Source organism: Anomalospiza imberbis, chromosome 1, assembly GCF_031753505.1.
Source record: "Anomalospiza imberbis isolate Cuckoo-Finch-1a 21T00152 chromosome 1, ASM3175350v1, whole genome shotgun sequence".
NCBI lineage: Eukaryota > Metazoa > Chordata > Aves > Passeriformes > Viduidae > Anomalospiza > Anomalospiza imberbis.
In genome coordinates, this window is record NC_089681.1 from 108,734,449 (window position 1) to 108,747,330 (window position 12,882).

The following is a 12,882-nucleotide window of genomic DNA, read 5'->3' on the forward strand; positions in this document are numbered from 1 at the left end:
TTCAGTTGTGCTCAAAAGCTTTACCAAGATTCCTATACTGGGTTAGATGAGAAAATTCCATGTGGCACATGGCTGTGTACACACTAGCTTTTCAAAAAGGACTTTAAAACCTCACCTGTGAGGCAAAGCTTATAAGGCCAAGTGTTTATTCAGCTGATGGCTACACAGGAGTCACAAGTTTGCATTGTGTTGCTTTTGACAGTTTGCTGCAATGTCATTATTTCCTACATCGGAAAATATTTTATGTGATAGCAATGCTTTGGACTGTGATACTGTGTCTGACAAGTGCTGCTCAAGTGAAGGAAGAACAGGAGTTGATTTGCAGTGACATAACTGATCTGGGATTATGTCTGCACCATGCAAGGAAGTTCCCTCAGTAGCTAAACTTATTGTGCACACAGTGCACAGCACACACAGCTAAAATGCTCTTCTTCACTACCAGTGGGACTGGGGTGCATCTGGGGTGCCATTTCAATCTTGGTGGCTCCAGCAGGGGCCCCACCCAAGGGTGGGTGAAGCTGCAGTGAAGCATATGCTGCAAGCTCCACGTACAGGCACGAGGCCACCCTGGCAGATGACTGATTCTGGCTGGAACATAGCCTCATACTCCAATCTATTTAGTATTCCATCTTTTCCAACAGTACAACTACCTGCCTAACACTAAAGTTGTGTTAATTCACACAGCCAACTAATACAGATAGTCTGAGTGTTTCTGAAAACAGTTTACACATCCCTCCAACTGTAGACAAACTTGTGTTCTAGAACTGAAGTACACTGATCCTGAGAAAGCATGGAAAGCTACTGTTATTCATCAGTTTCAATTACATCTCTGCTCTATCACTACAGAGTACTTGCAAGTCTTGCCAGTGTCCAGATTCTGTTGCTAAGTATGTACAGTAAAGACTATGTAGAGAAATACACTCACAACCAGCAAAAAGTTTACCGTTCAGTAAGTGTTTTAAAAACTTCCTGTATTTTTACAGCCTGAATGTTCAGACCATGTGATGGCACTAGATCCTGAGGATAAACAGTAACTCTAGAGTCCAGTGTGACAATTAAATAACAGTTCAGTATAACTCAGGACATAAACGGGAAAGAGTTGCTAACCTGTGAGGTATCCTGATGTTTGTGTATCAGAAATGAACAAGTCGTGTTTCTGATCCTTGAAGGCACTCCACACAGAAGAACGAGACAGAATTTCATTTACCTACAGTATTTGAAGAGATAACACAGTGAGCAAGTGCCATTTGTCATGTTCTAGGGGAACAAACCCATTTCCTATTGCCAAACCATTCTGAAGGGATTACACTGAAGAGCATGGCAGTAGTTCAGGCTGTGATATGGAATTTGTGCATATTTCCAAGGAGACGTGCTTTTCCATGTGAATTGTGCAGCTGAACACAATGCTCAAAAGAAGGTATTCAGTAGCTTGACTTTATCCTTTGTTCCCCAAAAGGGTGACAAGGAAAAGCAACCCTAGAAGCAGCCCTTGCCCCTCACTGACAGCTGAGGGAGAATAGGAATTTTCCTGTACTAGAGCAAGATAGGGACTACTTGGAAGAAAGACCTATTCCGAGTTTCCTCCCCTTGAGAAAGCTTTCAGCAAAAGGGTAAGAGAAAGGCATTAAGAACTAGTGCAGGTACTGGGACAAATTTACTTAGATATACATCCATAAGGCTGCTGCAGTTATGTTTTTTTTCAGGAAACAGAAGAGAAATTTACATTTATAACACAAGTTCTGAAGAGCTGTCAGTTAAAGATAACCAGCTCATAGAATATTTCTGCACTTGGGATTTGTCTTTTTTATTAGTGGTCTTCACATGCATTGAACCACGACTTCTACGCAAGCAAGAGGTGAAGAAATTCCAAACCATAATCATTTTGCAGTTGTGGTGCGTTAACGCTTTAAGTGGAATGATGCACGTGACAGCCAGAAGATTAAACAAGGGATGTTCAGAGTTTGGTACACACCTACCAAGTGTCAAAGCCCAGATAAGGACTTGTGAGTACTCACCTGTTCCCCATACTGCAGGCTACGAGACATGGATTTCAGAGTCTTAACAATCTGAGCTTTTGTTGCAGATGGGCTCTCCAGGTTCTCAAGACCAACACCTTCAAGCAGCTTCAGAAGATAAGGGACCAAATCTGCTTTCAAAGCCTGCAAACATACCCAAGTGAGCTGTCTTAAAATGGACAGGAAGTTCCATACAGAATTTTTTTTATCACTAGCATTAGTGTGAACCAAAAGTGCCAACAGCTATTACTACAAATGCCAAAATGAGTCCATTTTTCCTGAGATGTATGAATATAAAAAAGAGAAAGCAAAGACACTGTCCAGCAATTCTGCTCTATCTAGGTGTAAACTCAGTTGAATTAGTTGGCATTCCACTACACTTTCTCAGTGGACACAACACTACCCTGTGCATTAAGCTTCAATACTCAGGTAACATTCTTGAACAGGTCTGCATTTTAGATAAAGAACTTTTCCAACAAGAAAAGCACATTAGTTAAGTGTCCAGGAGGCTTCCCAGATGCCATTTAAGTTGAACAATTTTTACAGTCTGAGACTGTGCTACTTACTTGGGCTACTAAGTCAGTTTGTTCCTTCTGAAACATTCGATTCAGTGTTTCACAGGCTATCCCAACTACATCTGATCTCTTTTTCATTCCATTCATGAGAGGGCCAATGGTCTCCAGCGATGCCAACGCTCTAACACAAAGCTGTAGAGAGATAAACATCCTGAGGACTTTATTTTATGCCAAGATTATTGGTTATTGCAGATATGGTCAGCCAAGACCATACATTTCTCAATGTTTAACCTAGCAATTCTCCATTAATTAGGTATAGGTCCCTGCTCACTTGCTACACAGTATTTATAGTTAGAATAATGCCCTTTTAGGAACACTACTAAACAATACAAATAACTCCAGCTATGCTTTTCTCCCCTCAAGCACTTAAATGATTCAGTACCTCATTGTCTGACAATATGTGCATGACACGAATGGCACTTTTAGGAATGGCATTGTTCTTGTGATTCATAGCCTGGATTATCTTGTGAAGATGACCAAGAGGAGGAACTTGATCAGCTAGCTGAGGCTGGGCACTGAACAGGCACACAGTTGCTGTGGTAATGGTTTCTAAAGTTTCCCCCTGCAGAAAATTGAAAATCAATAGAAAGTGTAACTTAGTAAAGCCTTATGTATCATCATAGTAACATTTTTCACTTGCTTTCCATTATAGATTTTTCCCCAAATGCTTTTATATCACTTTGCTCTCAAACTGTTAAAACAACAAGTTAAGAACATGATTATCAGCTCCAATATTGGCAAACATTCACTAGTTCCACAAAGACAGATTACATGGGAATTCCTAAGCACTATTTCCAGCATACTGAGAATGCAATATCTGGCTAAGTTGCTTGGTGGAAGCATTGATAGCATGGATGTTTGGCTGACCACCTGAATTCCTAAAGGATTCTGCAGTCTGTGCAGAAGCACTCGTCACACCTTGTGTATTCTGCATGCCTCTACAAACTGCTATCACATCTTTTTAACAAAGATGCTTATTTTATTCAACATGCTAGTTAGTTTCCATCCTGCAAGTCTAACACAGAATCTGTCTGAACACTGTTTAAAAATTAATTTTTAAACTGTAACACATTTGCTGTACTCATTGCACTAAGGTGGCAGTCTTCTGTAAGATCATGTAATTTATGCTAGAGTGAGAAACTAGTGTTGCAGAAGGACAACAGAAGTCTCAAGAGCAGAAAATTTTTAGGTGGTGTAGAACAAGTGCCATTTTTTTAGGTTGGTCAGTCATGGAATAATTAAAAGACACTTCATTTGTTAAGCCTCATCTCTAGCACAAAATAAGTCTCTAAGACTTAACTGAAGCTAATTCTATGGCTTCAGGGACCTTAAAAACCTTGACTCCTGTTCAAAAGTTGCCCAAACATACCAACACACTTTTACAGAGAGTCAGAAAGCAGACAGAAAACTCCATTTATGATGGGAAGAAAGTGTGAGGATCTAAGTTAATCAGAAACTAAAAGACTAAAAACTTAAGAATGCTAAACAGATTCAAAGCATAGAACCAGAAAAAAAATCATCTTACATGGGGGTTATTTTTCTCCAGTAGTTCAGTAAACTTTTCCAACAGTGCAATGAGAAATTCTCTTGGTTTCCGTAAAACCCAGGCCGGCTGGGCAATAAAAATCCTGAGGAAGACTCCCCCCACTGAAAGTTCACCTTCTGCCTCACCATACACCACAGCAAAGTCTTCAGGCAGCTGTTGAATTGTAAAGTAGAAGTTATTGACAGTGGTGTTTGAGAGATCTGAAACTGTTTCTTTAAGTGGTCAGGGTCACTAACTGTATTCCCCGACCAATAAACCCTTCATCTTGAAAGAACAAGAGGTAAGAAGTGACAGTAGAAAGAACAGTGCAGTGCAGGCAGTACCGCTACAGTGACCTTTTCTTTTAAAGAACACAAATAACTGAACCTACAGCTGCAACAGTGGCAAACCCTAGTTGAAGAGAAGCAACAGCAACAAGGCTGATGATACAACAGCCCTTTCCTTCCTTGCCTACTTCAGGGAAATGTTTCTCGCCATCAGTCTAGGGAAGTTTCCAGTTTTCATCTGGATCAAAATAGACATAATGATGTGTTTAGAAACTGTTTTAATGTTGAACTAGAGGACGCTAGGAGGAAGTCATGTCTAGCTTTTCAGAGATACTGGGAATCACTACATACTGAAACACCTCACTGATGGGCCTGATGCGAGCGAAAGGCTTAAGAACTCAAATATTTTTTGAGACCCAGTGACTTACTAAAATTACTTCACGTTTACCAAGAGCAAGTTTACTATGGCTGTGTAGTGACAAGCCTTTTTCCAGCAAGCCAGTATTGTCCTTTGTTGCTGACTTTTGATGAGTTTTAGAATGACCTGAACTATTGGAATATTCAGAGTATGCTGACAGTGGTTTTACCCATAAGTGTCTAATTTCAACCTCCAAGCAGTAACAATAGCATCGGTTCAACATTAAACCAGTTATGTTTTCAGTTATGAACAGTTATGTTCACAGCACAGCAGTGAATTCCTGTTAATACTTTAAGACAAAAGCCTGTTAAGAGTCCAACACGAGCATCTATTATCATGTGGTTTACAGCCTCCCTGGACACACTCAAAGCAGAAACAGTATACTTTTACCTTCCAGTTAGCGTCAGGGTTGTCCCTCTGAAGTTTAAAGTGCCTTTAAAAAGAAAATAAGTTTTAAAGAGCAGTAAAAGAAGCAGTTGTCTTCTCTACTTGACACCTTAGTCTCCCCCTATCACCTGTGAAGCAGCTCCAGTTTCTAAGCTCCATTCTACCCCCATTGTATCCCTCCAAATCCTACAGCAGCGAGCAAATAACTGGACTGTGCACAAACTGCACCTGTATTATTGACTTACTGGTACAGTACACAAACAGTGAACAAGTTTATTTCACTGAAGTCTGGCTTGCAGGAATTCTACTTTTCACAGGCAGAGCTCTGTCTCGCAGTTCTTCTACAGCTACTCTGGTTTACTGCCACTAAGAGTGTCTCAGTTAAAGATAACCGAGTCAGAAGTTTTCCACATACTCAAGCATCATTTCTCGAACTGTTGTTGATACTCTCTCTCTGGAGCTGTCATTCCAAATTAATTCTGGATTTTCATGGGTTCCTTCAAAGATATGAACAGCAGCTTCAGGGTTGTCTCTCATGGCATCCATGAAGACTCCAGGTAAAAATTTCATTAGTATGATTCTAACCTAGAAGGAATGAACATAAATGACACTTAGTGTATCATATGACAAACCAACTGACAGGAAAATCTGACCGAAATAGAAAATTCCACAATGTCCAACTGTCTTTAATGCTAGAACTGTCAAGAGCTAGACCACAACAGCACAAAATAAAACAGTGCCATCATTTTAAATAGCAATAGCCAGTGACTCTGAAATCTAGGTGTCTAATATTAAAGCCATTACAAATAGAAACCAAACTGCTTATACAAGTTACTGTACATACAACAGCTTCTAGAAGTCTGCTCACAGATTAAAAGTTAAGTTAATTTGAAAAAGCCTGATTGTTCCTTACTTGAGTATTTCAGATACAGAAGAGGATTTTTTGCTCACCTTTAGAGAAATGCAGGTAATATCAAGAAAGCATTCCAACATGAGCTGTTAAGATTCTTACCTTTGGACCCACCAGCTTATCTGCAGTCATTTTAGCAAAAAGCTCTGCCGTTTGGGCTCGGACCTGTGGATGAGTTGAGTTGCAAAACATATCTAGTAAGTAGATTAAAGCACCTGTAACAAAGAGATAGGGAGCATTCAATTTAATACATTTTTCTGGTCACAAGTAATAGAAATTCTCTAATTCCACACTGATTATTTTAAAGGGAAGAGTGGCCACTCTATTCACTTTAAGCCCATTGTTGCAGAAACATTTGCTTTCAGTATAGTACTGTACCTTTTGCCATGGCCTCTTTAATTATTTTTGTGCTAGATGTCAGAGCATACAAAGTTTCAAGGACAAGCTGCCGACCTGTCAAAATGAAGAGCATTAAGAACTTTGTGTCATAGAGAATGAATAAGCGAAGATAAATGTAACTGATCTTAACAGAAAACTGTATCAAAATGCAATAAAGCTTCAGACAATTACAAGTTTAGGGATTTCTGCCTACACTACATTTGTTAAAGAATGTCAAATCAATCACACATTCTAATACAGCATAACTTCTTAATTAGATGTTAATTAGCTAAATTCCCAGGAATAATTTGTCAATGGAACACTACACAATTCAGAAGTAATCAGAACACTTGCATTTCCTTTGTTTCGGGTCACACATTTAAGACAAAAAACTGGTCACACACAACATTTTTGTAAACCATCCTTGTTAGCTTTGGATATGATAGTCAATAATGTTTAAATCGTTAGACAGAAGTGACATAGCAGCATAGCATAGGGCCTGTGTGATGACAGAGATGGTTTACATTTTCCATTTGTTTAAAAAGCTATCTATTTCTATTCCTGCTTCCTGTCATCTTCCTTTAAAAAAATGGTGATTCCTTTTTGGTAGATCTGCTTTTCTCATCTAGCAGAGGAATAACTGATAGCTGAAGAATGTTATTATGACTGGGCATAGGAACACCATGCTTCACTGAGGATGTATTGCAGTACTGTCTTTACTGCTCTCCTTAATAGCTGAGCAACTGGAATGGAGCACAGCAACAGCTGGGAAGCCTGAGGAAAGCTTTGTTCCAATATATAGGTGTTCTTACTGTAGCTTCTCTTCATAACCCAGCTCTCTGACCTATAAAGCTAACAAGACCATTGTAACCTAAAACTCAGAGCTAATTTCAGCCAGCTGCATTCTTATAAATTCCCGAGATGGAAACCCTTTGCCTTGCAAGATGGAGAATCCTATGGTACCTACTTGAAGGTAAGGAATGCAGGAGTGCCAGTAAGTTAGCAAGGACCATTGCCTCAGCAATGTTGTTAACACATTCTTGGTTACTTGTTACTATGTTCACTACCTGCAAAAGATCAGAAACAGCACTTGATTATTCTTTAGCTACTCAGACACTTTTCAGAAAACCTAGTGTATGAAGTCTTCCAATTCACTGGCCACCAGAACTGATATTTACAACATTTATTCCTGCCACCAAATTATTTTGTCTCTTCAGGCAAGAAGGATGCAAAGACACAGGCATGACACGTTTCTCTGAGAAAGAACTGACACCTTGGAACCCCAATCTTAGTATTTTTTAGATGCTACTCTAACAGCTACACAATCAGATTTGTTTATGGTGATTATGTAAAGCATCCAGATAGGGAGGCTGGGAGTTTGTGGGGGTTGGTTTGTTTTTCGGTTGGTTGGTTTTTTTACCTCCAGAGCCAGCTGCTGCACCAGGCCAGCTCCATGAACACGCAGAAGGGAGAATATCAACTTAAAGTGTCCTATGCATTCACACTCAGAACCTGTAAGAGACCAAATAAGTTACTCTCCATGCTAACCAAAGCATTCACTGAAGGCCAATTCCCATGCCCATATTTCACTATACAGAAATGTGTCAAAGACTGCACAGCTCTATGTACTCTGCCACAGAAGTTTTAATAGATCATAGAGGACAGCTCCTGCTACAGAGTTAGAAAATTATGAATTCCTCTCTATTAATCTAGCTTGCACAGAATTTCAGGTCAACAATATTTCAAAAACAGAGGGCAACTCCCCACTCCAAGGAAAGTAACCGATGTAGTTCTTGGATACCTAGTCACTTGCATTCTTACAAAACCACTAAACAAATTCTGTAATTTTATTTATCATTGGCCATCAAAACCTATTGTTTTCAAATACACTTGCCCTTTCAGAATATCCCAGCTCAGAGCAGGGTTGCTATCTCCAGCAGGAGCAGCTGCCTTCAGGTTTATAATTGCAAACATGGAGAACATCCTAACTAGCTATTATTAGATGCCACAATTGTAACATGGTTTGCTTTTAGAAGTAGCATATAATATAGTAGGAAAACATCCTAATAATTTGTCTCAGGATTTTCCAGTCTGTACACTGATGTCTGCTCATTAAACTTTGCTGCCCACTCTCAAGAGCATCTTCTCCTCTTGCTTTACTATGGCCTTAACACAGGTGCCATTTAGGTGTTTGCTAGCACAAAGTACTCAGTTTAAGGAGGATTTTTTTGATGCAAGGAAGTTTAAAAATCAGTTGAAGATTCTTTGAAGGACTACAGGAATTTTCTTTCAAGAGGTTTAAGTCTTCCTAGCAACAGCAGGATTGAATTACATTTAAAACCTAATGATTCAGACATGAAAACAGATAAGGCTTGAATTTAACCCAAAATTTTGCTACATTTACTCACAATGTTCTCCAGGTTAAAAAAAAAAAAACAAACAAAAAACAGCAAGCTTATATGGCTTACCAACAACATTAAAGTCTCTCAGCAAGCAAAAAAAGCTTCTTTCTCACTGGAAGATACAGACTACAGAGGTTCAGAATTTTTAAGGCTGTCCACAGAAGAGTATACTGGGGAGGTTCAGTTTTAAGCCTACCTGGGTTGTGTTTTATGACATTTCTCAGAGCCTCCAGGGCCATTTCAACTCTCCGTAAGCGATCTCCATGTTGATTGGACTCCACTTTCCCAGTCTGAGTTATTGCCATGAGCGTATGAAGGTACTGTGCTTGTGAGCCTACGTAATCCAAGAGGCTTGCAGCAAATGCTTTAGGAAGCTTTGAAGTAGAGATGACAGCATTTTTAACTGTGCGATGCAACAGTACCCACAGTAGAAGAAACTGTATCCAAATAACTTCTACATTTCACATATTCCTTTCTTCCAGACAGGCAGGTCTTCTCTAAGATCACTATAACTGCTGGATCACATTAAACCCTATTTCTATCTAAACATACACTTAAAAAGCTGCCACTACTCCAACAGGTGTTTGTTTGCCCATACATAGAGATTGACTGTAAAGCCAACAGGCAGAACCACCACCTCCTGGAATTACTGAATCAACCCAAGTGCCTGCATCACAAGCTTGTAGAGAAAAGTCATTAAAACATCTGAAGAGCACATCTTATGACAGACTTGGTCTTTTAAATTTTTCTGCTCCAGTAAAGAGCTTTCTCATGACATGAGGATCTTGAAGGAATTTTCCGTAATATTTTGTATTTCATCCATTCTGTTTACACTCACAGACAGATAAACAGGAAGAAGCAGCATTCCAAACACTAGTTTTAACAGGAAAATTTTTAGCTACATCTCACCTCTAGTTGGAAGGTAGGGACCTCATTGTAGACTCTAACAAAAACCTCTCCCACAATAAGTTCCTTTGCATGGTCACTGAAGACAAAGTCAGATCCATAGCTCTTGTCACAATCACCCTTTAAGCATAGATAAACACACAAGCTCAGACAAAAAATAATCTTGTAGAAAGTGTAAAGCTATAATCTGATCATGAAATAGGCAATACTTGAACAGAAAATTTAATGCTTCATTAAGTCAGAAGCTCAGACTGAAACATAACATGAAATGAACAAGCAAAATCTTAGGGTTTTTGTTTTATTTTAAAAACTACGGAATGAAGAAAGTGATTTTGAGGTAGACGACAATGGATACTTGCATTAACCATACAATTGCATCCCAAGAGGATATAGGAAAACACAAAACGGTTTTTAAAAAAAATAGTACTGGGATTTAAAGTAAAGATTATCTTACTCTCTTAATCATGCTTTCCTGCTGAGATTCCAAAAACTCAAGTAATTCAGCTCGTGTCCCATTGTTCCAGATCAAGTAGGGGTTCTCTGTGTTACTGTTAAGCATCTTCAGAGTCTAAGAAAAGGAATTTACGCGATGTAACACATTTACAACAGTTTTGGATTGTTATGCACGGTAATCAGCATGTTTCATGGTATCAGTAAATCCAATCTCATTAACAGCTAGACTAATTACTCAAGTAAGTTTAAAGTAGGAAACTTCCCATATTGGAAAAACATACAGGAAGAACAGTATGTGCAAGTTATGTGGTAAAGTACAATCTAAATTTTATTTTTCTCTTTGTTCTGCTCTGAGACACACTTACTTCAGATTCTCCACCCATTTTTGACAGTGAACAACAACTACCTGCAAAATCTCTTTACAGATGACTTCCCCGGCACCACTTCTAAAGAGTTAAGTTTAACCTTTGCTCTCTATCATCATTATGTCCTTAAGCCTTGAACAATTAACTCCACTTTTTTGTTCCTGTATTTGTTTTACAAATATTAGTCTATAAAGCTGTTCCTGTCCATAGTGTTTGAGGCTGAACCAATCTCTTTTCCCTGCAGTTACTTCAACTGCAAATAAAAACCACACTGCTGTTCACAGTATAAAGTTGGTCTAAGAGAGTTCAGTGTTTTAGAAGTGACCAGCTACTTCTTTTATAAATCACTAGAGAAAGTTTTGGCCAACAGATGCTCACCTCAGTAGGACTGACCACAGCAAGTTTTCTTGCAATGTAGGGTGTCAACATTCCAGCCAAGCTTTTCCTGATCGCTGGGTTTTCAGGGGTAGCTTGTTCATCAGAAAGATACCCTCCAAGGCGACTCAGGGCCAGGAGACTGAGCTTAGCAAGGCTATTTGCTACCTCCTGAAAAATACAGAGATAGTTTGAGAAAACCTAGAGCTTTCTTCTGATAGCAAAAATTTACTTTTATACTGTTTGATATAGATTAAAAGTGTCTTGCATGAAGTTCACTAGAAATCATGGGCTTTGGCAGCTTTAACAGTTGAACGCTTTAAAAAACCAAAAAAACCCCCAACAAACTCAGAGAGCATTCATCACTATAGAAAAATCCCCTTCCAAAACTCTCTGTTAATGTTACTCTTCATGATATTCAATGATTCTAACAAATATTTGAATACACTTGGTCTCTTAGTAAGAGATGGCAAACAACAGCCGCTGATTGTTGACATCACCTCGGCAACATTACCTGGTGGTTTGAATCTTCGCTTTTCTGAATCCCACTCTCCTCCAGTGTATAGTCATAGTTGAAGAGGTAACCCAGTAAGTACCATAGAACTCCAGCTTGGAACAAATGCGTTTGTAGCCAGTAATCTAAGGCAAAGGAGCTAACAGATTCTACTCCTAAAGCAGCTACTCGTGGTATGGTCTGAGGGGAGACAAAAGAAGCTTGCCTTAATGCCTGTATCCAAAGAATGCCAAGTGGTTTCCGTACCAAAGATTTAAAACCCAAAAGTTGCTAATTCTGCAGTACTATCTATGCAGCCCAGAGATAAAAATGAAGTAGAGATAATTTCTGCAGCTGTAGTATTGGTAACCAACAACATGGCTAATTAGTCAGCATCTTTCAAAGGGAAGAGTATTTGAATAGTTATTTCATATGATTAGAAAGAAGCATTGATGAACTGTTGGAAAAGCAATTCAAAACTGCACCAGAGATTGCCAGATGAGTTTTTTATGGCAATACATGTGTCCTGCAGGGACTACAGAACACACAAGCATATATAGTCAATTACTAGAATCTGGTTTAATCTCATGTTTTCACACACCCCACATGAAAAGTTAAAGACAAGCTTTCCTTTCTTAATTCAGACAAAATTCAGCATTTTTATAACACGAGGCAAGTTCAAAAGAGCTAAATGTCAAGAAAACTTCTTGAATATTGTTCCCAGAGTTCATGCTGACTTTAGAGTCTATCTGCTTATGCGAGGCCTAGTTGTAGTACTTTTATCTGCTGATTTAGTACAGTAAGCCAAGCTGCCTGAAGTGTCAGTTAAAAGGCAAAAGTAGATGAATCTTTATAGTGGCTGCAGTTTAAATCTACAGTTTAAATGGATTCAAATACAAGTGTTGAAACAAGGCAGTTGAGTTCTGTATCTCATGATTTGCTGGGATCTTACAGAAGCGTTTGACCAAGCACTGCAACTATGAGGAAAGGCTGAGAGAACTGGGCTTGTTCAGCCTAGAAAAGAGAAGGCTTCAAGTTGACCTAACTGAGTCCTCAAGTATCTGAAGAGAGCCTGCACAAAAGAGGGAGAAGGACTATCCACAACTGTATGGAGTGACAGGACAAGGGGAAAAACCTTCCAACAGAGAGAGCAGGTTTAGATCAGATATTAGGAAGTATTCTTTACTGTGAGGGTGGTGAGGCACTGAAAAAGATTACCCAGAGAAACTGTGGATGCCCCATCCCTGGCAGTGTTCAAGGCCAGGCTGGATGCAGGTCTAGGCAACCTGGTCTAGTGAAAGGTGTCCCTGCCCATGGCAGGGGGCTTGGAATTAGATGAACTTAAGGTCTCTTCCAACACAAACCATTCTATGATTCTATGACTGTCTTATCA

The 12,882-nt window shown here is 39.2% G+C and overlaps 1 protein-coding gene across 4 annotated transcripts in view; it reads right to left on the reverse strand.

The window, feature by feature from the left end:
* DNAJC13 (DnaJ heat shock protein family (Hsp40) member C13) overlaps nt 1–12,882 on the reverse strand; it is a 57,225-nt gene that overhangs the window by 2,977 nt on the left and 41,366 nt on the right. For all 4 annotated transcript variants that reach the window (XR_011004173.1, XM_068205133.1, XM_068205118.1 and 1 more), the window contains 16 exons: nt 11,511–11,690; nt 11,000–11,167; nt 10,258–10,371; nt 9,807–9,923; nt 9,094–9,271; nt 7,916–8,007; nt 7,463–7,562; nt 6,496–6,570; nt 6,220–6,332; nt 5,623–5,792; nt 5,211–5,253; nt 4,116–4,289; nt 2,973–3,152; nt 2,582–2,722; nt 2,016–2,159; nt 1,108–1,207 (listed from right to left, as the gene is read on the reverse strand). Coding sequence is in view for 3 of the 4 variants with exons in the window: in XM_068205133.1 (XP_068061234.1) it covers nt 1,108–1,207; nt 2,016–2,159; nt 2,582–2,722; nt 2,973–3,152; nt 4,116–4,289; nt 5,211–5,253; nt 5,623–5,792; nt 6,220–6,332; nt 6,496–6,570; nt 7,463–7,562; nt 7,916–8,007; nt 9,094–9,271; nt 9,807–9,923; nt 10,258–10,371; nt 11,000–11,167; nt 11,511–11,690 (2,089 nt within the window). In the remaining variant the exon portion in view is untranslated. The remainder of the gene's footprint in view (nt 1–1,107; nt 1,208–2,015; nt 2,160–2,581; nt 2,723–2,972; nt 3,153–4,115; nt 4,290–5,210; nt 5,254–5,622; nt 5,793–6,219; nt 6,333–6,495; nt 6,571–7,462; nt 7,563–7,915; nt 8,008–9,093; nt 9,272–9,806; nt 9,924–10,257; nt 10,372–10,999; nt 11,168–11,510; nt 11,691–12,882) is intronic.